Source organism: Lytechinus variegatus, chromosome 5 (assembly GCF_018143015.1).
Source record: "Lytechinus variegatus isolate NC3 chromosome 5, Lvar_3.0, whole genome shotgun sequence".
Lineage (NCBI taxonomy): Eukaryota > Metazoa > Echinodermata > Echinoidea > Temnopleuroida > Toxopneustidae > Lytechinus > Lytechinus variegatus.
The window spans coordinates 26,812,664-26,840,661 of NC_054744.1; the positions used below are offsets into that span (position 1 = coordinate 26,812,664).

Sequence of the window (27,998 nt, forward strand, 5' to 3'; positions counted from 1 at the left end):
TGTTATGTACACTTACTTTTTAAAAATTATTTATTATCTACAGTATGTATGTACATCGCAAATGCTAACATGTACCTGTTTAAATTGTAACGTTGCTACCCATGTATGACTTGTGAACATTTTATTGTAAACATGCTAATTCAGCCTTTTGGCTGTGTAACATAATTATGTATTGTTTTTATACGAAATAAACCATAATTGAATTGAATTGAATTTCTGATGAACTGACTGATGTGTATGTTGAGCGGGTTGCAACTCCTGAATACCCTTGAAGCAGTTGTGGTTTCTCTAGATTTAAGCCTTTTTAAGGAAATTAATTTTAATGAAGTCGAGACTATTATCAAGAAGTCAACTTCAGCAGCTTGTAAATTAGACCCGATGCCTACATCTCTAGTGAAGAAGTGTATACTCCCGAACCTGTTCCTTATTAACCAATCATTTTGTGAAGGGTTATTTCCAGGAAGTCTTCAGAATGCTACAGTGCCCCCTCTTCTAACCCCCCCCCCCTAAATTAGACCAAGAGGAGATGAAGAAAGACCTGTTGCAAACCTGGCATTTCTAGGTAAAACTATTGAAAGAGCTGCAGTGCCAAACATAAAATTATCTATTATATAATGATCTGCAGTCTCAAATTCAGTCTGCGTATCGCCCATTCCATAGTTGTGGAACAGCTCTGTTCCACAAGGGATATGAAACCATTTTTTTACTGGTCGATTTTGCTTTAGCATTAGATACAAATAAACACGATGTATCATTGCAGAGGTTGAAACTTAGGTTTGGCATTACGGGTCTTGCTTATACATGTTGTAAGTGGTTTGAATCATATTTGACACAAAGAAAACAGAGAGTAGTACTGGAGTGTTCAGTTAACGAGCCTCATATAGGCGTACCCCAAGGTTCAATGGTAGGTCCGTTGTTAGTTACCATGTTCTCATCTCCTCTATGATGTGAAATGGATTATGTGTTATGCTTCTGATACGCAAGTATACGTTTCGTTTAAACCATGTAACATTGATGATGCAATTTCCCATGTAGAAAATGTGTAAGGACGATCAAAACGTGGTCCACAGCAAATTGTCTGATATTGAATGATCAAAATACAGCTGTCATCTCGTTTCCGCAGAAGCATGAAACTTTCAGCAAATTGTCTGATATTGAATGATCAAAAGACATCTGTCATCTCGTTTTCGCAGAAGCATGAAATTTCAGTTGTTAAGTTTGATACGCCATCAATTATGCCGACGCCAACAGCCAGAAACCTAGGCGTGATATTTAATGAAATTATGGTCATGAACATGTTTGTTTCTGCAAAAAATCAGCATCTTTTGCTCTATGTGAACATGGTAGGGTTCGGCAATTCTTAGATGCAAAGACTATGAAGCAGCTTGTCCAGGCTCTTGTATGTCATTTAGACAATAGTTTACTCTATAGGAAGCCCGATTCCCAAACAAATTGCAAGTAATTCAAAAACTCTCACGGTAGCACGACTAGTCACCCGTACTAAAAACATCCCCACATCACACCTGACTTAATATTACTACATTGGATCCCACCCAGTCCAGTCGCTTGTAAAGTACTAAATTTATCAGTGCCTCCATGCAATGGCTTCAAATATCTTATTGATTGTTTAGTTAAGTATGTACCATCTCGTAATCTTAGATGAGCTCAGAAGGATCTTTTAAATTGTTCAAGACAGTGTTCAGACCAAGTTTTATGAATAGTAATAAATATAATAACAATAGTAATAATAGAATTCAACTACTATGATAACTCCGCTTTGCTGGATATTTTACACAATATACCGATATCTGATATTATTCATATACCTCAAATAGTTAAAAAAAAAAAAAAAAAAAAAAACTGTGACCTTAACCATGTTATCTAGCACATGACGGTGGATACAGGCAAAGCCCGGATTTGGGCAAGGTACGCTGAACATCAATTTATCCGTCTCGATGCATGGTGTTAATAATGTAAATAGAATCATGCTTCGCTCACATTAGCCCATCATACATTCAAGCGAAGCGACAATCAGGGACGGGAAATACATTGTATGATCAAAGAGGCGCCACATATTGCACCGATGAAGAGTCAAAGAGAGGAACAACATCATACAATAGCTACCATCAGCTGCCATCTTGATGATGATAATGCAAAGTATTCAGTTGGCAATCTTATCATGTCTAGCTTCAAAGTGATAAATAGGATTCGAACCTCGTGCTAAAAGATGAAATTGTTTTCCTTCTCCTCTTCTTCTTCTTTTCTTCTTCTTCTTCTTCTTCTTCTTCTTCTCCCCTCCTCCTTCATCTTCTTCTTCCTCATCCTCCTTATTTTTTTTCTTCTTCTTCCTCCTCCTCCTCTTTTTCTTCTTCTTCTTCCTCCCCCTCCTCTTTTTCTTCTTCTTCTTCTTCCTCCTCCTCCTGCTCTTTTTCTTCTTCTTCCTCCTCCTCCTCTTTTTTTCTTCTTATCCTTCTTCTTCTTCCCTTCTTTCTCCTCCTTATTATTTTCTTCTTCTTCTCCTTCATCATCTTCTTCTTCTTCTCCTCCTCCTTCTTCTTCTTCTTCTCCTTCTCCTCCTTCTTCCCTTCTTTCTCCTCCTCCTCCTCCTTCTTCTTATTCTTCTCCTCCTTCTCTTATACTCCTTCTCTTACTCCACATTCCATGTTCCATTTGTTTTTCCATAATCAAAATTTTTATTGAACACCATGTTGAATGGATACTGTTGCATTCGCTATATACAAAAATCCGATGTTATTATTCTTATTAAATGAATTTTATCACCCTGCATTACATCTCCCACCGTTAATGAAGTACCATCACAACCTGATCACAACCAACAGAGCAACACGCATACACCCTTCATCTAAACATGCTAAATAACAGGTACAATTAGAACTGATGTCAAATTAATTCACACACCTAAAATGTATTACTATCTGATAATTGTAGCATGAATAAAAGTCTCAGTAAAAATTTTGCAAGGGAGACTTCTGTGCGTTGAGCAATATCAACTGAGTGAATATCAAAATAATGTAAAGCATAGTACTTAAAATCTAAAATATGAATTCATTCTAATTCTCCAGGATTTAGCATAAATCCATAGCGGCTGTGATCATGGTGTACAGAAACCAGACGAACCTGTTAGATCAAGATCCTTTGTATTTATTTGCAGACGCAATGGATTTAATCAAATCTTTAAAATAACTGAGAATGTATAGGAGAAAGTTTCAGTTTCATTACAATCAAATGAAAACAAGAGAATGCACATTGTTCGATACCATGACGATAAAATACGTTTACACTTACCATAATACTGACTTTGAAATGAAAGTTTCAACACGGTGGATACTTCTTATTTAACGGCCACTTCATAAAGAGATGCACACCAACCAAGCATTTGATCATACTAACATGACTTTTATCATGTCTATCAGGTGAGCAATTATTGATTCCATTTGACGGTGCATCATCGGCGGCGGATGGAGATTGCTTGCTCCTAGACAATATACCCGCCCAGTGGCATATCTAGTTGGGGGCATATCCAGCCTGTGCGCCCCATTTTGAGAGCCATAAAATTAATAGTGATGGAAGATGTCATGCATTAGCAAGTGGAGACTTTTTTCCATTTCTTTGCTATATCCTGGTCAAATTTTTCGTGACAAAAACCACTTTAATTCCGGAGTGACGACTGTTTTGGGGGGCAAGACAATTATTTTTTAAAATAAAAAATGCTCCCCCCCTTTGAAAAATTCTGTATCTGCCCCTTTACCAACCAAAGATCATGTATAATTTCGATCGTCCTTCGGGATCGGTTAGTCAATATTAGCCGGGAAGATGGAGCAGAGCAATCGATAGCATAAAAAATTGGAAATGTGATTTAATCATTATTTGCGATCGCTGTTACGAATGATATTGATTTTCATTGTTTGTAAAGTAAGGGGGTTAATTTCAATGAAACGGGTATAGTACACCTCCCTGACACCATTGGCATGATGGACATGGGTAGGGGAAGGCGGGGTAAGTTGTGACAGTTTTTGCTTTTTGCATGTTAGAATTAATATGATTAATAATCTTGTCGAAATAAGTACCTTGCCTTAAAATTTAATTCTTCTGAAATATGTTCCACCTATATATAACTTTCTATCCCCACACTGAAAGTCATCGTGACCTTTGAAAAAAAACGATGTCAAATGGCTCAACTTGCCCCATATATGGGGTAAGTTTGAGCCATCTTCTGGGGTAAGTTGAGCCACAAAAACTATGTACAAAATGTATGAGGGGAGAACCAGCATGTCAATTTTTTGTTTAAAGTCTTTTCACTTGCTAATTCTCTATAAATACTAACATTCTTTAAAAGGAAAAGAGCAGTCATGTAAATTTGCTCCTTTCAGCCAGAATTTCAATCGATTTTTACGGTTTGTTTGTTTTTTAAGATACATTACCATAGGAATTACAATGGCTCAACTTGCCCCATGCTGTTTGGCTCAACTTACCCCAGTGCGAACTTAGTGCGATAATTTTGTATCCACACATTTAGTATGCATCCATCATATAAAAGACTATGACAAGAATGAAGATCCATACCTGGACTAATAATGTTGTTATCATGTCTTTATTATATTTAAAGATGTGTGTGTTTATAAAGCACTTATCTATTTCACACTCTTTTTTACTTTTTTGGCTGAAATTCATATTTTTCCCTCTAAAAAACTACTTTTTGTTTCAAAGTTGAAAACAATGTGGTGGGGTTAGGGGTTATGCTATGGGTCATCAATACATGACACCATCACAATGTCTGACTCATTCATTATTGGCCTGGGGCTGGTGGCTCAACTTGCCCCTATGCTCAACTTACCCCTATGCTCAACTTACCCCGCCTTCCCCTATGGATTTATAGAAGTTGCGTGAAAGTGAGTCCCCGAATTGATTCCCCACCCTCTATTTATTTCTGTAATTGTCTACCTCTTTCTCATTCTTTTCTCTCACTGTCTCTCCTACTCCTGGCTGGCATCCCACGAACCGAACGGTCTCTTTCTTTGTTTTTCCTCTCCTCTCTCTCTCTCCTTACACCCTCTCCAATTCTCCCTCCCTTCTCATATATGTTACTGTATCTTACTCCAACTTTCTCTTCCACGTACTCTGTCTGTCCTTAAACCATTTTCCCCGACTCAATCCTCGCTATGTTACCTTCGCCAATATCACATGCAAATACACCTGATGTGAGATACGAATTCGATGTCAGCATTTCCAGGCCAAAACATCATCATTACCCATCATCGTTTAGCCGATGCATTATCTCCAATTAACACAATTGGAGCACTTAATGATCATAGGGGAGTTCAATAACACAGTGAATGTATTGAAAGTACCCGTCAAAATGACAAAGAACAGCTGGGAGATCTTTGTCCACAATGGGTGAGTCGGAACAACAGACCAGTCCAATAAAGTTTTCGGAGCTGACGAACAATTGTTAATACAGTATGTCGTTTGTCCAGAGTTAAGGACGAAACCGGTCTTTTGATTCACCAATAAATTCGACAAAGACTTGTCTTGGTTGTTCTCTGTCATGGAGTGTATTTGACAATACATTGTCTCTGTTCTTGAATCCGTCGTGCGCCGCGTAGCGCAAACTCAGTAATTACTACCAACACCATTCACTACCTTGACTATGACCTGGGCCATTTCGCGAAATCACTCATAAAGTTAACCTTGCATTCATGCAACTACCATTGGCTTAAACCTTCGATTGGCTGCCGATAGAGCTCCGTTTTCATGGAAATCATCAAGTTCGTAGACGGCTCCAAGTCCCACAGCGTCCATGTCAGTGACCCTTTCACTTGATCAAACTGATTTTTTTAAGGTATATTAATTACCGAGACTAAATGCAAAATTTACAGGTGATTAGCTAGATTCATTGATTTTCATGGCCCATTCATCTTTACCTTCTCCCAGGTGATCTGTACGGGGGTGGGGTAAGATATGGTATGAATCATTTCAAAGACAGTTGACTTCTTTGTGCAAGCACTTTCACTTATTCCAAATTTGAAATCCTCTGACCATCACCACAGCCAACATCCACCATCTCCTCCTCCTCCTCCTCAACAGCAGCAGTAGTAGTAGTACAGCAGTAACATCACTCCTCACCATCACAACCGACAAAACTGCCCTTGTAGTCATCATCATTCCCATCATCATCATCATCATCATCATCACAAAAAGCATCAACAGAGACATTATTATCAGAGATGATCATTCATGATGATCATCACCATCGTCAACTCCATTATAATTCATCACCATCTCCACCATCGTCCACCATCCATCATCACTGTCACACTATAACCACCATCCTATTAGATGTCATTACAAAATCGTTACCACTATTTACAAATTCATTATCACTATAATCACCATCACGTTACCACCAAAAATACTATGTTAATCTACTATTCATGAACCTAAAAAAATCAAGAGAAACCATGAAAATGTAGGAGCATTGTTATCAATTTATTGATATCAAATATTTTTGGATCTGGTTCATAAGACATTATCTTCAATAACAGTTAATACTGGACTTACATATTCGGTCATAAAATCAATTGACTTAATGCTAACAAAATAGTCAAGGGTTACACTTTTAACTATTGCATAGTGCCATGAATCAACGTCTTTCTTTTTTTCAAACTTGGAAAAAATCTAAAAACACAATTCAATTAATTGTTTTGAGAAGCCATTCCCAAGATTCAACACAATTTTGGATACCTAATTGAATGAAATGAATTTATTTCTAACAAAATATTCACAATGTTATACAACCATGGAAGAAATGGACACATTACATGGGAGAAGTATCAAGACCTGACCACAGCATTGATGTGTTGCACACCACACATACTAGTGTAATTGTGCTTCATTCTTAAAGCTTTGTGTATTGCTCCAAGTAAATACGACTTTCAGAGCAAAAACATCACAAATCCATCAAATAGTTTAGATAATTTGATATCTTCCTTTTCAAACAAGGGCTCATGTTTCTTATCTGACTTTAACTTGAACCATCAAGGGGGCATTTCATAAAGCTGTTCGTAAGTTAAGAGTGACTTAAAGAACGACTGGTGATCCTTACTTATGCGCTAAACCATCTCCAATGAATATACAATTTACCACAAGAAAGGATCACAGTCGTTCCTAAAGTCACTCTTAACTTACGAACAGCTTTATGAGACACCCACCAGGACTGAAGTATGGGTATCCAGATGTAAGTTCATATCTCTTCATGCCTGGTAATATTATTATTTTAAAGTACTTACAAACGTCAAGTAATAATGCCTCAACCCAAGAGTGCAGTAAATGTAAGAAGCATTACAGCATAAATGTTTTTAAAATAATTGTTTAAAATAAAGGGTTTCAATCAATAAATTACTGATTTGAAATATAGGGTTTGACCTCTGTTCACAACAATATGAATATCATTTCAATAAACAGTTTCAATGTAATTCATCATGAAATTCCTAAATAGGATATACAATCAGTAATATAGATAAGTAAAAATGAATTCTAGAAGTACACTATACATTATTTTGATTTACGACTCCTTTACACACCAAACATATAAGCATTTTGTTCAAAAAGTCACATCAACTATTTACATAAACATACATTTATATCTAGCATTACATTGCACTTAACACTGCTTTAACACACTTGTCGTGTTCATAAATAGTTTTATTTCTTAGAAGTATAATATCTTACAGGCACCGACAGAGAATACATTAAGCATGGCATTTCATGTTACTTCGGGGGGGGGGGGGGGGGGGGGGGGGGGAGGTCACTCAGTCTCATCTGTATTTGTCAAGAGAAAGGAGGTAACTTGCATCATTTATTTATTTTTTGTTTGAATAAAAGTGGGTAACAGAAAAGAAAAGCATGATATGAAAGAATTTTAAGCAATCATCAATACTTACAAAGATCATTAAAAATAATAATATAAAAGAATTCATCTCCTCCTACTTGTTGTCAGTAAAATGCCGGAACACTCATTGACAACAAAAAGAGTTTCATAAAAAATAATAAAACTAGGGAATACCGCCTCCTTCTTTTTAGGTGGTACATGTACCTTCATGATTAGTTAATGTATTATACATCAGTGTTAAAATCTACTTCCAATAAGAACTTGTGTGAAAATAGCATAAGTACAAATAATATTTTGAAAAAATATTTTGTACTCTAATAAATTGCAACAAAATAAAGGCTTACAATTTATTTTTTTATTAAACTAAAATGATTCCTATTTTGACTTCCGTTTCGTCTATACAACTATTTAGTAAATTATGGTGGGCACAAAATAAACATAATGAAGTTATATTCCAAGTTTTAGAAAAATTCTTAGTATAAGAATGTGGAGCGTTGTGGCCCAGTGGATAAGTCTTCTGACTTTGAAACAGAGGGTCGTGGGTTCGAATCCCAGCCACGGCGTAATTTCCTTCAGCAAGAAATTTATCCACACTGTGCTGCACTCGACCCAGGTGAGGTGAATGGGTACCCGGTAGGATTAATTCCTTGAATGCATGAGCGCTGAGAGGCAGCTCGAGCTAAAGCCGGGTAATAATAATAATAAAAAAAAAACGCGCCTCGGAATAGAATATTTCTAGATAGATGGCGCTATATAAATGCCTATTATTATTATTATTATTATTATTATAAGTAAATCTTGATAGTAATGATAGTAAAGTGGGGAAAATGATAAGCCTTGCTGCTAATTTGATCATCAATTCAAACTAGATTTTTAAATACTTTATCATAAATTAATTCTAAATAGAGACCTATTTGATTTACATCTAACTTGATATTGTGTAGAAAACAATTTAGCTTTCAAATCAGAGAGATGATTAAATGAAGTTTTAATTTAATTTTGTATCAGTCAAGATAATATGATAAAACAAAATAACTTTCTGGTTTACCTATACCACACATCACAGCTTAGCAAGCATTTAAATATCAGGATCAAGTGTTCAGATTAAGCTTGTGATATATTCACAGAGTACAACATCTCCATGAAACATTTCAGTAATGATCTGGCCATCTATCACAAATTTCTGAAGACACTGAAAGGCACACAGAATAAATATGTAAGTATGACACAGACGATCCCACAGCTCTGTGTAATAGATTAAGAAAATATTTGTGCACGATTTGTTTTATACATATATATTGAACAAAACTGAAGAATTTACCACACCGTAAGTGATAAGGAATGCATAACTGATTAGTAAATTATTTTTCAAAAAAACTCAATAACAAAACATGATGATTCCCTGAAAAGCTCCTATTAAAGTAATGGAATGATAAGATGGAATAATGAGGAATAATCAACAAGATCATCGCATATGACTGATTTCAAGTGGAAAAGAAAACATCATTGGAGAAACAGGATGTGGTCAGATTACAGAAGCAAATAGATCAATTTCATCTTGTTTTATCTTTCATGTATGGGAGGGGATGGGGGGGGGGGGTTACATAAGGTGGTGCTGCACCAGCCCAGGATTGCTCAATCTCAAGATTTTAGACCGATCAGCCCTCTTTGCAATTAATCTCAAGATTCAAGAAATCCCATCTCCACCAGCGCAAGAAGGGCAATATGTGCTTGAGCTAGGCATCGATGCATTGTGGTCTGATGGCATGAATAAATAATCCAGATTCGAAATCTTGAGTGCATGTGCATCTGCGAATTAGCGGGATAACTCCTAAATAGGGCACTATTCTGCAAATAATCCTAAGTTGACTTAGGGTTGCAATCTCGAGATTAATCCAGCGAACTATTGCAATGTTTGCGTCTCCATTACAAACAATCTCATGTTTGTTCAGATCAGGATAATTTGCCGGATCAGAAATAAAGGGATTATTTGAAAACTCGGGCTGGTGCAGACGGCCCTTTAATTGATATGCATGGTCTCATTCAAGATCTGGATCATATCAAAAAGTATCAGTTCAAGCAGGGATATGCATATCCCTGGTTCAAGCAGTGTACATAATGGAAAATAAAAAGGATAATTCCTTTCCAACACAATAGATTTTCAAAAAGCATATTATGTACAAGTATATAAACTATTATTTCATATAAATTACAAGATTTCTGCTATGACACAACAAGAAATTCAAAAAAGCAAACTAAAAATATCTATAAAAATTCAAGATTGAGGTAAATGTATGAGAAATTAGTAAAAATATTCAAAAGTTGATATTCTACAGAAAAACAGACAGTAAATTTGGCAAAAATATGAGGGAAATTGTTTGTGTTATTGTGAAAGTGCTTGGTAACACACTTTGGTGTAAAATAGACATGTATATAAAGCTGTCTACATAAAGAGAATGCCTTTTGGCTTCAAACAGGTGATACGGTAATGCTGAGGGGAAAAACAAGAAATGACAAATGGCAGCCAGCTGCTAGACACAAACTCACACACAATCATAACAAAACTAAAAATAAACAGCCAACAGCAAGAAACAAAAAATCCCCACATTTATGCAACAAATTTCCTGGCTTCTTCTATTCATGACATATTTAAAGAGAAAGATATCATTATAGATCATGTTCAATAGTCAACCTGTATGACATGATGCCAGATAATTCATGTATGTCAAAATAATAGAATGTTCGACCGTCATGAAAATTAAAGGGGATAAGTTCTATTTCTCCCCAATATTCACCTCTGAACTTTCCTCTCCTAACAGGACACACCTTTGTAATATATTCTTTTTGTTTTCAAATGTCTTTCATATAAGAGAGAACAACCCAATGTATGTGTAAACCATGGACAAAAAAAATATTGAGCACTGTTTAATAGCAATGGATCACATCAAAGTACTCAATAAATTTTCTTCTTGTTAAAAACGACCCTCTTTATGGCATAGCCATGAAGTTCTATTTTCATGATATGAGCTTGCCTTGTCACTTTACTCACATTTCAATATGATGGAGCACTTCTTGATGCATTCAGAATTTAATTAAAAAACAAAGCTGGGTCACATCACAAGCATGTACCTAATTCCTAAAGCCTACCATTTACAGTTCTGCAATTGATAGTAACATGCCATTTTGATTTCAATTTCCCTACACCTTTCAAAGAAACAAAATAAAAATGTGTTGCATTTCTTCTGTATGTGAATGTTATCTGTGACAGATCCAGACAGGGAGGTTTCCATGGTAAATCATATCGCTACAATGGAGCCATGGACATACACACATTAGTCACTAAAAGTGCAGATCTTTGTAATATTTCAAAAAAAAATCATTTAAGGATCAGCATATTGAAGACCCACTTAAATTAACATATCCAACAAAAAGAAAACAGACTGGAGATAGAACATTCACTGTTGCATCCTCAATGGAATGGAACAAGCTCCCTCTCGCAATAAGACAATCCTCAACAATCAAGTCCTTTAAGAGGTCACTTAAAACTATCTTGTTCTAGGCAATTGCCTTCATTTGATATGTCATTCTGATTTTTGTTTGTATAAATATGTTAATTGAAACTGTGAGTGCTTTGGGCCATTTGGGAAAAGCGTGTTATAAATACTGAGTATTATTATTATTATTATTGTTATATTGACAAGAGCAATGTATTCTAATCTTGTCAATTCTCTTCATTAATTTTATCTGTATTGTCTCTTCCCCCTTTTATCTTCCTACGTCAATACAAGCCCACCTAGTACAAAATTATAAAAACATCTGTAAATGGATTAGGTGGTAAATATATCACTTGTGATTTTGGACTTGTATAAATTTCTGGCATGACCTGAAAGTATTCAAGCAATTGTAATTTGCTTCAGTCAACTTTGAATGTAGACTTCATCACATAAGGAACTTTCTCTGGATAATGGGATTAGATTCAATAGTTCAGGGGCCCGTTGCATAAAAATTTTTACCTGAGAAAGGTTGTTTTTACCGTAGTTTTTTCCCTGTGTTAAAGTCATTGGCAGAAATCTGACTAACCTCGGTTTTCAGTTTTTACCAGAGTTTTCTCAGGTAAAAAGTTTTATGCAACAGGATATTAACTGCTCGCTATCACAAGGCCTCTATGATAAAGAGAAATGTCATTCTTTATTGCTCTCATAAATCAGACTAACGCTATAAATAAGGAATGAAGACAGTCGAGAACCTGTTATTTCCAACAAACTACTTCATATCATCAAAATGGGTCTATAGCCTTTTTGCCAATAACCACTTCATACAAATTTTCACATGACGTTGACCACACTTGAAATATAATGTTCTTATGCATAGCAGTCTGGTAGAGATGGCTTGAATGCATTCATTCAAGGTTATCATTTTCAAACAAATAAAGCATCTTTCAATTTTAAAGTTTTCAGGCAATTGTTTGCATTCGCTGATTATCTCCCCTTTATTAGGTACATTAATTTTCACTAGTTTGAGTACATGTAGAACGATTTTATATATTCATGTGCATGTAATGGAAATATTCATTCACAAAATATGTCATGTGTCTAGGTAGTGATTTTCGATACCCGGATATTCTTTGGTTATATTTGGATTAGAGAACGATTTATTCTTAGTCAAAACATGATAGTGTATGGCATCATTATTAGTATCATAGCTGTTGTCTTCATAAACCACAGTGATATATATATACCCCTTACCCCATGATGTGGAGGGGGGTGTACAATGTACCCCCCCCCCTCTCGCAAGGGAGAGGGCTCTCATAAAACAAATCTATTCAATTTATGATTTTATTCAATACCTTCAGTTTGCAAGACTTACCATTGATAACATCTCTCTAAAACTTGTTGCATTTCTTCATTTGATCATATTTTAAATATTGAAAAAACATTACTTATTAAAGCTTCATAATAACATATTCATTACTACACAAACATCAATGCATGTACATATTACATGTATGTAAAATATCTCTGCAAATGGTAGCATATTTGCCAAAACAAATAAATAAAATTGTTCTCAGCAGCAAATATTTCTTACAAGCTTGACCTACACGTACAATGAGAAATTTTAGGAGACACTTTATCAACATACATTTATCATAAAAACATTACAAGACTCAAGTTAAAACAAAGCAAATATTTTGGTATTAAAGTTACATTACCTACGGTATTCAAATAGAGGATAAAAAGGCATACACATAATCTTGATAAAATCATACTTGGTAAAGTGCCACAGGAGCAAATTTGGTCCAGGAACACACAGAAATACATTTAAAACCTCTATAAAAGCAAAATGTAGTCAAACATTAATAGCAATGCATCTTGGCAAGTTTTCATGAACAATGTGATATAATGAAAGCAGAATGGTTTGTTGCAATAGCCAGACACATTAATGTATCATAGATCTTGACCCGTCTGCCTTTTTCCTCTGCATCACTCTTCATATTTCGCAAGACCCTAACCCAGAAACCGAGACCAGAAGGAGATCTTTCCCCATCTCATCATACTCTTGCAACATCCGCGTTTGGAAATTCCCTGAATTTAGCTCACACAATTAAATACCTGATCAGTTGTGCTCCCATTCTAAACCGACCGCCCATCTTTTCTAAAAATCATGCCATGACTGATAAGTATGGTAAATGATGTTATGATTGGTTCAAATGATGCTTCATATATCTCCAACCATCATCACCCTCTCCTTGACTGCGATTGGTGGCTTTCACGGTCAACATCCGGCTTTGGAAATTCTCAAGGCTTATTTCCCATACAGCTACATGTTTATTTTGAAACCCAATCCAAACTGACAATTCATCTTCTTTGAATAATGATGGTAAAAATTAGTATAGATGTTATACTCGGCTAAAATAATGCTACATACATTATCAGCCACCAGTAGACTCCCCAGACATGAACAAAATCAGGGGAAAAATATACACGGGGCTAGGGCACCCAAAATGCTCCAAATAGCCCTGGAAATTTGAATAAGGAGCCTTGGAAATGTCCATTCCATGCAATGTAAACTTATCCAATGTTGCAGATTCTGGCAGTAATTCATGAAAAGTAGCCCCACAAAATAAAAAAAATAATTTTTTTTGTCTGATCAAAATACAACTGGGAAATCACCCATTATTTTGTATGGTAATTTCTTGTTTCTGAACACCCCCATCGAATCTTCTTTTAATTATAGCTGATCATGTAAAAGTATTTATGGTAAATGATGTCATGCACAGCTAAGGTAATGCTCTATTGCTGCTAGACAATTACCAATCTCACCCTGAATGAGATTGGAAACTCTTTATGGTCACAACCACTTTTAGAAACTCCCCCGGTTTTTCATACAACAAACATGCACTTGTTTCAGAACACCCCTACCAAAACTGACCATCCATCTTTTATTCATGGCTAGTTATCATTCTGTATGTATATTGAATAGTAATGGCTCCAATGATACTTTGCAAGAAACACCAGCACCCTCTCACCGAATGTGATTGGTGGCTAACATGGCCAACATCCGGCTTTGAAAATTCCCCCGATTTATTTATGGCTCTGTAATTGTTTCGAAACCCCATCTATATTGACTACCCCTCTTCTCCTAATAATGATCGTGTACTATTTTAGTAGTGGACGCTAAGCTCGGTGCAAATTATGCTGCATGCTTTTCAAATTTCTGGCCAAAAGCAGTCTTTTCTCGACTATGATTGGTGGCTCTTGCAGTCAATATCCGCCTCTGAATGGTAACATATTTGTCTAAACTGGCCGCAACCGCCCATCTTCCATAGCTGATCATCTACATTTAATTATAGAAAATTATGTCATACACAGCTCAAATTGTGCTCTAACTTTGTTACAGACATCATTCTTTCCTTGACCGAGATTGATATCTCACTTAACGATCAACATCCGCTTTTGGAAACTCCCCCGTTTCTCATACATCAACATACTTGTTTCGAAACACCCCCAACTAAACTGACCACCCCTCTTTTATTCATGGCTGATCATCATTGTGTATGTAAGTATGTTATTCATAGCTCTTAAGATGCTGTATACATTGCAAGAAATTCACACTCCCTCTTCATCTGCGATTGGCAGCTCTTAAGGTCAACATCCGCCTATGGTTACATCCCACATTATTGCGTACAGCAACACACTTGTTTCGAAACACCCCCATCTAAACTCAATGCCCATCTCTTGATCCCGACTGACCAAGTACATCTGAGTATAGTAGTTAATGATGTCATTCACAGCTCAAATGATGCTCCACGAAATCAGCCCTCTTCTTGACTGCGATTGGTGGCTGCCATGGCTAACATCCGGCTTTGGAAACCCCCTCTGCTTGTTTTAATTTACCACGAAACATATTTGTTACAAAACAGCCGACTCTCAACTGACCGCCTATCTTTTTATCTAATGATGGTGATGGACACTGTACACGTGACTATTGAAATCCGCCCCTCATTTCATTGGCTATTGTCTCTGTATTTTTGGTGCATTAAGCCAACGGCCGAACGCTATAATCGATAATTTTCGCTGTCAACATCCGCAAGTGGAAATACCCACGTCTATCCGTAAGTCCGAGAATAAAAATGTTCTGCTTTCATTCCCAAGCGATTAGAGATCCCTAATTGTTTCTTTGTTTCAAATAATTATTTAAACAAAGTTCGCTGTCGACATCCGCTTTCAACAGAGGCGGACATTACATACGTGCCTATTTTGAACATCTTGTGTCATTCTTTGATACAGAAATTTCTGCTCCCAAGCGCAACCTCGTGATAATCATCTTGAATGTAATGAATATTCATATAATCATACCCTATCAATATCTGTTCATGCTTTGACTTATTCGCTTATGTAAATTAATCCAACACTACACATTTTCATAGCAAAGCAATACATTGTAGGTCAAGAAATCCATTTTTTTTTTACCTTATTTGGTAATTTTGCAATAAACAGGATATAGGATCTAGGCATGCATGTTGCTTTGACTCTTAAAACTACCCCCCAGGTTTTAAATCTAATTGTTTACTCCTCCACTCAACCATATAGTTTATCATGTTGTGTGTTTAATTCCTGAATGACATGCACATTGAAGTGATATATGTCAACCATGCACGTTTTACAAACAACCATGAAATTCAGTGAAATTTATCGCTTGCCAAGCACCGTAAAATTTACTATATCTTCAGAAATATAAATACTACCATGACAAATTTGTTATTAAATGAAAGAGTGTATTAAGCTCTTTCACATAATTGGCATGACGTTGGGATTAAAGTACATTTCAGGTGGAATTTTCTTTGAAAAAAAAAGAATATTCGTGCCAAATGTTGTTTGTTATATTTTCAAACATCGTTTCATAGAAATATATAAATGTCAAATCTATGATTCATATTATATTTTCTATCACATGTCACAAATGAACAAAAAGTGTAATATGAAATGTTTTTGTCAAGTTTTTATTTTTTAATTTGTCTAAAATGTGAAGATTTTGGGGGAAAATGACAACTAAATATTTTTATGCTCCTGATGACAAAGCAATGTGATGAAGGGACATGGTATACTCATTCGTTTGATATCAAATTCATCATGATAGCACAAATATTTTATAAGATACAGTAAATTTTATGATGTTTGCAAGTGTCAAATTTTCTTTGAATTTCCTGGGTATATGTTAACTTCTGGCCTCAACTATATATTCCTCACACAGTGATTTGCCGATCAAGGCAACACCACTTCTTTTGTTTATTTGGTAAATTTCCCAATACCTCAAATATTAAAATAAACACATAATTACAACATGATTTGTTGTCCTATGTAGTCAACTCTACTTCTCCTAGATTTAAGATGGAATTGTTTAAAAATTGTTTCATGAACACGATTATGTATCATTTAGGATTATGCACATGTCACATGAATATGGTGTAATATTTATAAATGCACATGCCATGTGAACATGACTATGTACCATTACTGAAATGCATGTACCAACTGCAATGTGAACAGAACTATCTGTCACATAAATAGACTATGTATCATCCATGATTAGATACTACATGTAGTCTCCATTTAATCTTATTCCAATCTTGTCAATTGCAATTTTAATCAGAATTATGCGAAATCCCTTCAACTCTGATTTCATCACTTGAATACATCCTGTCTATCAAAATTTGACACAGTATGATGAGGTATCACATGCATAGATAATTAAATCTAATCTGATTAGTGTATTACTAAGGTATTAAAATCACTTGTATCATACTAATCTTACTTTATTTAAAGGTCAAGTCCACCCCAGAAAAAAGTTAATAAGAATCAATAGAGAAAATCAAACAAGCATAACGCTGAAAATTTCATCCAAATCAGATGTAAAATAAGAAAGTTATGACATGTTAAAGTTTCGCTTATTTTTCACAAAACAGTTATATGCACAATTCAGCGATATGCAAATCCAAAAGGCGATGATGTTCCTCATTCACTATTTCTTTTGTTTCTTATTGTTTGAATTATACAATATCTCAATTTTTACAGATTTGACAATGATAACCATCTTAACGGAACCATAAAGTATTTGAACAATGGTAATTTCACAATTCAGGGAGGAATAAAACTTTGATTCGAAGCAATGAAGAGAAAATTAGAAGATTTCATATTTCAGATAATAGAATACAAAAGAAATAGTGAGTGGGTGACATCATCAGTTCCCTCATTTGCATACTGACCAGGATGTGCATAAAACTGTTTTGTGAAATTAAGCAAAACTTTAAAAAGTCATAACTTTCTGATTTTACATCTGATTTGATGAAATTTTCAGTCTTATGCTTGTTGATTTTTTTATCTTTTTATTCAAATAAACTTTTTGTTTTGGTGGACTTGTCCTTTAAACAAAGTATTGAAAAACATCTTGAAACAACATTATGTACGAGGGATGCAAATAAAAAAAAACAGAACATTCTGTATGTAGCATGAAAATGAAATAATTGATACCAATCTGGAGACAAATAGGCCAACTCTAGGTTATTGAATGCTCATAATAAAACAAACTTTTTTACTTCAAAGATGCTTATTACCTGTGGTTATATGACACAAAAGCATTTTTTGTGTTTTATTTTGTCTTGGTTATTTCTCTGCAACAAATCGACTGTCCCCTGGTATTAAAAAATAACCAAGAACACGTGGTCATCGTTTTGCTCCAACCTCTGCAAGCAATGCTCTTTGCTTGCTGAATGTTAGATACCCTCGATATAACTTGATGTATCGCACACACTAAGATGAGAATAAGGCTTTATGGGACTCAAGCTTCCTAACTCGATTTCAAGCTGGTAATTTGCAGATGCTGCATCACACATCACGTAAAGTGTCCAGGTGTCATCAAAAGATAAACATCCCAAATGATTTTTTTTTTTTTTACTATGGTAGGTCAATTGGCAGTGTAGGCCTGACAATGCACCTACAAGGGACCTTCTGCAGCCCCATTCATGCAGATATAGACCTTCACACCGCAACGAGACACATTGCTTTCAATAGTAGCATAATCACATTCAGACCAACCGGTATTTTGCAGTTGTCAGCTCATCTAATCAACACACCATGTCTTCCACAAGTCACTCCATGATCAGTTTTTGAAACGGGTAATAATGGTGTCAACCTGCCGCGTCACATATTGACTAGCAGGTGCAATAAAGGTGTCAGTGAAGTCATGCCATCTGTTCAAAGTCCACATCTTTGAAGGCTCGTACAACGTAAACCTGACTTCCTCAATAAGCCAAAAATCTTGGAGAGGCTGTACAAGAGGAAGGTCCGTTTCAAAGAGAACAAAGATGACCAAAATGCAGGTGATGAGAATAAGAAGGATGAGCAGGATGAGAGAGTATGTGTTAGACAGGGGAAGATCAGCCTCCTTAGGAGAGGCCGTCTTTCTTGAAGATCCTGACGCCTCGGCAAGAATGCTCTCCATGCGGTGATTGCTTTCTACCTGAGACATTGGAGATGGTTTGGTTTCACAAACTCCTCCATTCCGCTCCTCCGCCACCACCTCCTCTTCCTCCACGACATTTGGCAGGGGGTCTCTCGCGTGGCCATCAATGGCCGTTGGGGTGGTGATGGCCGCAGGCTGGGTGTCCGTACTACTAGTCTCATCCTCACCATCTGATGTTGCCAGGGTGAACATGGGGAGATGGTTGTCAGAGTCTCTTTGGGGCGTTGAGTGGTTCTGGCTTGCTAGATGCGCAGAGAATCCTGAAGAAGGTTCAATATTTGAAAAATATTTCAAGGGTTTCATCTAAATTATTCAATTTTACAATCATTATTATATGTGACTTATGCCTTGTTTTGTTTAAACCAATGGTCAGTCACTATTGTGCTTATCAAGGTAGTCACAATAAAATTCAAAGTGGGCCCAAATACATGTATATTATATTTGTATTAATGTACCTTTTCTTCATATATATTTGATTATCAGTATTGCCATCTACAACAACCCCCAAAATAAAAAAGAAAATAAATGAAATATAATTTGAAGGTAAGAGAATATATAAGGAAATACCTTTCAGAACACATAGAGAGAAAGAGAGGGGGGGATGTTATGTGAAGTAGAAAAGGCAAGGGAAAGACAGGCAGACAAAGACAGAATGTGCATGAGAGAAAAGAGACAGACAAAAATGAAGAGAGAAATGATAGAAGAGCGAAAAAAAGAAATAGATATACATGTACGTCAAGAGAAAGATACCAAAGAAGACAGTAAAAATTATGTGCACAATGTGAAAAACGAGGGGAGGGGGAGAGAAAACAGAGGCTTCAGTTGTGGGAACTGTGTGGGTTTAAGATATGAAGCAAACATACAATAATACCTTCAAATGTACTTGCATCACTGATAGGTCTAAGGCTGTTTATTTGCAGTGATCGCCTCGGTCTGATTAGAGGTGGACTCCTGTTTTGCAGAAAGACATTACAAAATCAATTGAATACTGTTAACATGTCAAAACCATGTACAGTAATTGATGAAAACTTGTAGGTATAAAAAGAAAGGTGCACATAGCCGCTATTGCCACATTCCTTTAATATGAACATTGCATACATGTACCTGTATAAATCACAATATCATACAGCATTAGTTTTGCAATGAACATGTTGTTACATTCCTTAATATACAAATATATTTGCACCAGAGAAGCTGTCCTGACAAACCCCCTTTTTACACCTACACCTACATTTATGTAATTTAATTCTATCATTGGTGTATGTTATAAAGAATATGTTATATTATTCAATGTGTAGATACACAGCATTGTATTTTTGTATGTTTTACAAAAGTTTTCCATTTTTATATGAAAGATTTACATACAATGATCATGAACTGAATTGAAGTCCATCATCCTAAACCCCATATTCTAAAGTGGCTTTAAATATCAAGATGATGCAATCAAGCAATCAGGCAGAACTACATTAAAAAAATTGAGGAGGATTATAAGAAATTCACTCCACTTTGTTCAACACTTTGAAAATTTGGGAATGAATTATCATTTAAGCACAAAAAGATATTCCAGTCATGCATACAGTCATGATTGATGAAATGTTATGATTTTACAAGAAAATTTAGAACAAAAATAACATATTGTTTTAGATAGAACCCATTCTGGAATGGGTTTTGTAAATTCACAATAAAATTATAAGCTCTGGAGCTTTCTCACATGAAATCAAATAATTTGTGAGATGGATGTATAAAAAAAAAACATTACTGACACAATGGTATTAGAATTGAAAGAATTTAATGAAAAAGATGTACCGGTACTTTAGGTGAACTTCAAATTTTCATAAGGAACCAATGGATGTACACTTTAAGATTTGAATGAGATATTCTAGTATAATTCACATTATTGAAGTTTTACCAAAGTTTTAAACTAAATATTACATACACCATTATGGAACTGCCTCTTAAATGAATTAAAGTTGATGGTATGTACTACTCCATGAACAAAAAAGAACCTGGTAATGACTACTGTCTACTCTATGACAAATTATTAGCATAATGGTCCATATACAATGCACATTCACTGTATACTATGAATATGAAGTACAGTACATGTACATTCATAATAGGCTATCAAGTCTCACATTCGATAGGTAATAGGGGAATCCCCCATTTGAATATACCATAGAGCTCTTTAGCTGTCATAAATGTAGGAAATACCCCTACCGTACTTTAAAAAATCCAGGCACTCATGTTTTCATTGATTACCGATACAATCTAAATAAGTCTTGACTGAAAGACATACATGTAGACATGTACATGTACATTGTAAGAGGCAATTTGAAATTCCCAAAGTAGAAGTAGGGTCTGCATGTACATAAATAGGCTTAAAAGTGGTTTATAAAGTATAGTAAACTACTTACTTTGTAAATCATTTATTAATTGGTCTCCATTAATCATTTTGAAAAAGATTCAATTTCAACTTCATATTATTCTACCTAACATTAAATTAATAATTCCCGAGTAAAAATAATCGTGGTTCCAATAAAAAAGAAAACAGGCATGTGTGAGTGGCGCAAGTCATGTGCAGTAAATGTTAAGTAAGATAAAACTGTAAAGTGTGAACGTGACTAACAGTTTAAAAATTAACGGAGAGGTCGTTTTAAAGAGCCTTGATAGCGTAAAAAAGAATGATTGATTTTATAGTGTGACACAAAGGAGGTTAAAATCGACCTCTTTGTATCATATAATAACAAACTTTATGTCAAACTTCCACATACATGCAAACGCTTATTACTGAATACACCAAATTACATTACACGGATACACTATCAAACATTACTCTTGAAAATTCACACAAACCCTTCACTCGTTTGTACGACAAAAAAATGACACAAAGTTTACAGGATGTCTTTTACCACATCTTTACTTCCGATAAAGAAAACAAGGAATAAGGGGTCATATTGCACTTTCACTTTGGGACTGAGTCAAACTTGGTTCAAAAACAGAATCAATGAATTCTCAATATTAAAATCGGTCATTGTTTTAAAACTGATCTTCACACTTCATATGGAAAAATCATAAGCAACAGCCCCCATAAACACACACACACACAAAAAGCAACTTTATTTTTCCTTACATGTACATGTATATCAAGTACAAATAAATGAAAGGGGAGAATACTAAAATATGGCTATATATGTAAAAGTGAAATTCAAATAAGAAGTTCCAGGTGGTTTTCAAAAAAGATTAGAAAGATTACACTGCCACACATGCTGTATGTTGTTTATTTTCAAATAAAAAATAAATTTAGAATTACTGAATTCTGTCTCGCAAGTCCTATAAATTGCACACGGAAGTACTTGAAATAATCTATTCACAAAACTTCAGCCTAGATATGCCAGATATTTTTTTAGTAATATTGTTAATATGAGGGCATTTAAAAAGCATTCTTTTGCAATAGACTTCTACATTGCAATGTTACTTCTACAATAACACTAATCCTTAATTGAGTTAATAAACATGAAATACAGAATTCAAAGCTCATAATAGATTTTTGCCTTCCAAGCAACCAAAATTTCCCTTTAAACATCCAAGATTAGCCTCTATTACCACTCCCTTGAAATTTACATGAAGGCGGAAAAGGGACAATATTGTCGAAAGAGGGCGCTACTTTGCAATTTACTTCAGATTACTTAAAGTACAAGCAAGGAAAAATATTTTCATAGCTGTATATTAAAGTTTCGAGAGATAATGGAGTAGTGGTTACACTTTCAGCTTGCATCACATGACCATACATGTAGCTATGCTATACAGATGCCACAATTATACAACTAATGTGTAATTGCCTCTGACAAAATATGTACAAGAATAAACGAAAAATGATTGGAACTTTCAAGTGTATCTCTTCAAGGAGACAGAATTCATTGTTACTCCATAACTCACATCATAGATACAAATATACAAATACATTTACTAATTCATATCACTATAATGCATATAGATCCAATCTGGGGTGGGGATGAATGTGCCCCCCCCAAAAAAAAACAACAACTAATATTTGGTTTCGCTTGCTGCTCATTCTTTTTTTAAGCGCCCCCCCCCCCCTTCAGATCAATTCTGGACCTGCCCCTGTGTAGATCTCACAAACATTGAAGGCAGAGAGGCAGAACACACTATCGTGGCATAATTTCCTTCAGCAAAAGAAATTAATCGACATTGTGCTGCACTCAACCCGGGTGAGGTGAATGGGTACCCGGTAGGAAGAAATTCCTTGAATGCTTAAGCGCCTAGGCAGCCCAGCTAAAGCTGGGGTAATAATACTAGCAGGGCCTGCTGGGAGAACAGTTTTCAGAACTGACGTGGCTTATATTATTATCATTATTCAGTTAATAATATGATTAGATGATCTAGAAATACGAAGTGGGTAAAACTATGTAGATGACAGAACATTTACAGAATACCATCAGAAAACACAATAATTAGCACAACTACGCATTATTATTATCACCGTATTTATTTAGCGTCACCTGTGCCTGGGAGGCGAAAAGCGAACTGAATCACTATGACCAGCATGTCTCTCCTCCCGAACTGATTGGGGGCAGTGCAGGTGGACCACTACACCGGGGTTTCCCCCTACTCTTACACGAATAGTGCAGTGGGTTCTTAACGTGCCAAGGTGTGACTCTCCTCTACACGGGGCCTCCATTTAACATCCTATCTGAGGGACAGTGTTTTCCATTGTAACATAGCCTTCGTCTATGAAACATGGGAGAGGCGTTTACACACAATGCACTGGCTTCAGTCATCCGCCCGGGGTGAACTCGAACCCATGATCTTTGGTTTGACGGGCAGACGCATTACCGACTGAGCCAACAACGCTCTCTTAGATTACACCAAGTAATGATTGAAGCAACTAACAATTGGGCCAATCAAATAATATTACCAAAGGGGTGGCTTAAATCATTAAGTATCAGAAATTTGAAACCATAAGTTGTAATCAAGTATGGACCAAGTTGGTGTAAACCTGTACTGGCCACACAGAGGGGCTGTTAGGGCTAACAATGTGCTAACAGAGGCCCTGTCACAACTGGTAATGTGGCAGCGATGTCTAATCTTACAACAATGCATTACTGGCACAGTCAAATAAGTATTTTCAACTTCAAAATCGATAAGATGTGACTGGGCTTACTGTTAGCGATATGTTAGGCTAACAACGTTTCTGTGCGGCCGGCACTGATTAATATCAGAGCAAGTAGAGTAATCGACTGATCCTACCTGGCAACCTTAGGCTCTTTCCTCTCTAGGTGTGTACTGTGTTCCAGTGCTTCTTTCTGGGTTGTACCACTTCAATAAAAGAAATATTTTATAATGGGTATTAAACATCAAACTGAAGAAAAATATGTCAAAGCAAAGCATTTGCAAAGCATTTTCTTCTCACACTTAAAGGACAAGTCCACACCAACAAAACGTTGGTGTTAATAAAAAGAGAAAAATCCAACAAGCATAACGCTGAACATTTCATCAAAATTGGATGCAAAATAAGAAAGTTATTACATTTTAAAGTTTCGCTTAATTTCCCAAACAGTTATAATAACATCTTGGTCGGTAAGCAAATGAGGGGACTGATGACATCATCCACACACTATTTCATTTGTATTTTATTGTATGAAATATGGAAGATTCTAATTTTCTCCACATTATCAAGTGAAACAACAATTAATTCCTCCCTGAACATGTGGAATTAATATAGCATTGTTTAAAATTATGGTTCAGTCAAGTACTCAAGTTAGTCCATCTTGTCAAATGTGTAAAAAAATAAAATATTTTATAATTCAAACGATAAAAAACAAAAGAAAAAGTGAGTGAGGGACATCATCGACTATCTCATTTGCATGTCACTGAGTTGTGCATATCACTGTTTTGTGAAAAATAAGCAAAACTTTAATATGTCAAAAATGTCTTATTTTACGTCAGATTTTGATGAAATTTTCAGTTTTATGCTAGTTTGATTTTTCTCAATTATTCAAATCAACACTTTAAACAACTGATATGATTATGCGTAAGCAACCACAAGACAGATGGCTTCAAGTATTCTCAGAAGGGCCTGGTAATGAGGATTAATGTTTAACCAATGCATGACGATACGCTGACTTGACCATGATAAATAATTTTTCCTATAAAAACTTTGTGAAGAGAAGTGTGTTGACACCTGTAACTCATGTTTATTTCAAATTTCTTTTTTTTTTATAATTGTATTTAATTTTTCCTTTTATTTAATATTGAACTGATGTTGGTTATTTTTATGAATAGGCACACCAAGTGATAATAAGTGTTTTTTTTTGTGTAAATGAATATTGATTATCAAAAACAAACAGAAACAAGGAAAATACCAATCCTTTACGAATAATCCTATGTCAAAGCTGTTTTGTATTTGTAAAGTGTGGGGGTTTTTTTCATAGAAACAAATCCAAATAGAAACATATTCATAATGGGGTTTGGACTATTGCACTCTATCATATGCGCTACAAATGAAATTAATGAAAAGTTCATTTCAATGCCCTACTTTTTAAATCCTTTCTGTTTCTGGGTTCAATGTCTTCCATCAAAATAATTCATTTCTTGTCAATTTCATCCTGGCATTTTAAAAACAACTGTGTAGATTTCAGGATGTAATTAACTATGATTGACAGGTTGTAATGTACTTTCTCCAGAGACAAAAGAGAATGTTGTATATTTCATGATTGGTATGTCCTGTAATTAACTCATGTACATTTCATTATGTTATGTAATGCACCTGTAGTTACCAAAGTTCACTGTCCTTCCAGTGACCTTTATAGCTCAGTATTATGACAAGGTATTGATCTTCATAACCAGATCAAACCATGAACAATACAATCAGTCAGTAAATTTGGGAGAAAAGGCGTTTTGTTTTATAGATTTAAAACACAATATTACAAACTTCATTTATTGAACATGGATGAAGATTGCAATGAAAAAAAGGTAAAACAAAATAATGCTGAAGTATTTTTGCTACATGTATTTCAAATAATTTGCATGATATATCAACAAACTTTTAATCGACTTGCCTTCAAATGAATTGGATTGAATGGAATGGCTTTGATTTGGATTGAAATGAATTGATATTGAATTGAATGGAAATAAATAGAATTGCACTGAATGATAATGAATTCAAACAAATCTAATACCTACCTAAAGCTGTATCTATTTCTCCTCAGGAAACTGTTTGTCCTCTTCAACCCTTTAGTTACTCTGCTTCTGTAAATATAAATAATAATTATGTTAACAGGTTGTTGTTATACATGCACATTATGCTAGTAATACCAACTGCCAAACAAAGGGTCATTTATTATCTATTTTCTGGGAAAGAAAAGGTTTAAATGTGTGTTTCAGCATAAATTTTCCAGATGATAATTTGGGGTTTAACAATTTTGTTTTTTAATTGCACAAATGTGTATGGTTTGAGACACATTCGAGCCAGATACATCGTTAAAACCAAACTATAGAAAGCAAAGTGGGTGAAACGTTCATTATGAGATTCTCTCCGGAATGAAATTTTAACATATATACAGTTGTGCTCACAAGTTAGTGATCCCCTTTACAAAATTCACTCCTTCATGCTGAGTGTTGAATGAAGACAGCAATACTACAATGTTCGGCAAGCCCAGAAAACACAAAGTTTTTTTCATGCAATATTTTATCACCTGAGTACTACTATAAGAGTGTACATGGTTAATTAAAAAAACACACACCAAAATCAGGGATGACGTCGAGGCCGGCGTTGGCCTTGGGCCGAGTCTCGTGTACAAAATCTATAGGATAAGGTTTCCTCCAGCAGCCTTGTGATTCATAAGAATCGGTCTCGACTACATCCCTGACCAAAATAGAGGCTACCAGATGAGCTTGAATTTGGGTTGTTTGTATTACTTACTGGTAGAATCCCTGGTTCTCTATTGCACATTTCCATAAATGTTCAGCTGCAGCGTCTGTACTCAAGAAGTAACGATGATTCACTTTCTTCTGCAAATATCAAATATTGAAAAAAAGTGAGATTGATAACAACATTAATAGCTCTCAATCTTATGCAAACATTTTCAGAAACTGACTAGGGATAAAAGGTGATGCAGCATTCAAATAAAACGGGTTAAGTTATAATTGAAGAGGACTACATGGTATGCCTTTATTTATAAAAAAAGAAATGAGCCCAATGGACAATTGGCCTTTCCGTGAAACTATTGAAATTTATGGCTTGAGCAAACTGATTTCTAGGGCTGCGCATCAAAAGATACTTTGCCAAATCCCCCAAAGTGGTCAATATGTCCACGATTGATTGATTACAGACTGACCTCGTTGAAGACAGCATGGATGATGAGAGCTCGACCGTCTTGCGAGAACTTCCTGATGGTATCCCACTTGAATGTCTCTGCTAGCATGCTACCACGGAACAGAAGTACCCCACGGAATGTCAAGCCAAGATATAACTGGGTTCCATACATGTCCTGTTCAATCAAATAAATCATTGTCAAATGTTAAATCAAATACATATAACCCAAGTCAGTGGGGGGGGGGGGTCACCTTTGATGTGAATATTAGAGCCAAGTATGGCTGAAAAAAGCATACTCTACATACATTGACCTTCATACGTATAATAATTACCAAAGTTAAAGCATGTTTGCTGACCAAAATTTATACATTTTTTTTTTATAGAATTCTAATGAGATTCCTGTGGGCCCAGGAGATTTGACTTAGGCAGATACACCTGCACACCAAAAAAAAGAAGATAAAAGATGAATAAAAAAGAAAGAAAGAAAACACCAATAATAAAATTTAATCACTCTTCAATGTATCTAAATGACTCCCAGATGAATTTCATGATACTTTTCAATGTAATGACATCTAGGGTGACTTCTGCATAGATAGCTCAAAGCTTATTGTGGGATCACTATAAACTGAACTAACTGTTTTGTTTCTATTGCATCAATACAAGGTCAAGTGATAATCAAGTGCAGAAGAGTCGAGCGAGAGAAACTAGGGGTGCGTTTATTCGACACTTTTTTAC

The 27,998-nt window shown here is 35.4% G+C and overlaps 1 protein-coding gene across 1 annotated transcript in view; it reads right to left on the minus strand.

Moving 5' to 3' along the window:
• Window positions 1–17,766: 17,766 nt before the first annotated feature.
• Window positions 17,767–27,998, minus strand: part of LOC121415841 (FERM domain-containing protein 5-like) — a 30,788-nt gene continuing 20,556 nt past the window's right edge. Inside the window, exons 7-12 of the mRNA XM_041609202.1 lie at window positions 27,286–27,438; window positions 26,871–26,959; window positions 26,132–26,197; window positions 24,197–24,265; window positions 19,800–19,879; window positions 17,767–19,188 (exon numbers count right to left, since the gene is read on the minus strand). Coding sequence (XP_041465136.1) covers window positions 18,566–19,188; window positions 19,800–19,879; window positions 24,197–24,265; window positions 26,132–26,197; window positions 26,871–26,959; window positions 27,286–27,438 — 1,080 coding nt within the window. The 3' untranslated portion in view covers window positions 17,767–18,565. The remainder of the gene's footprint in view (window positions 19,189–19,799; window positions 19,880–24,196; window positions 24,266–26,131; window positions 26,198–26,870; window positions 26,960–27,285; window positions 27,439–27,998) is intronic.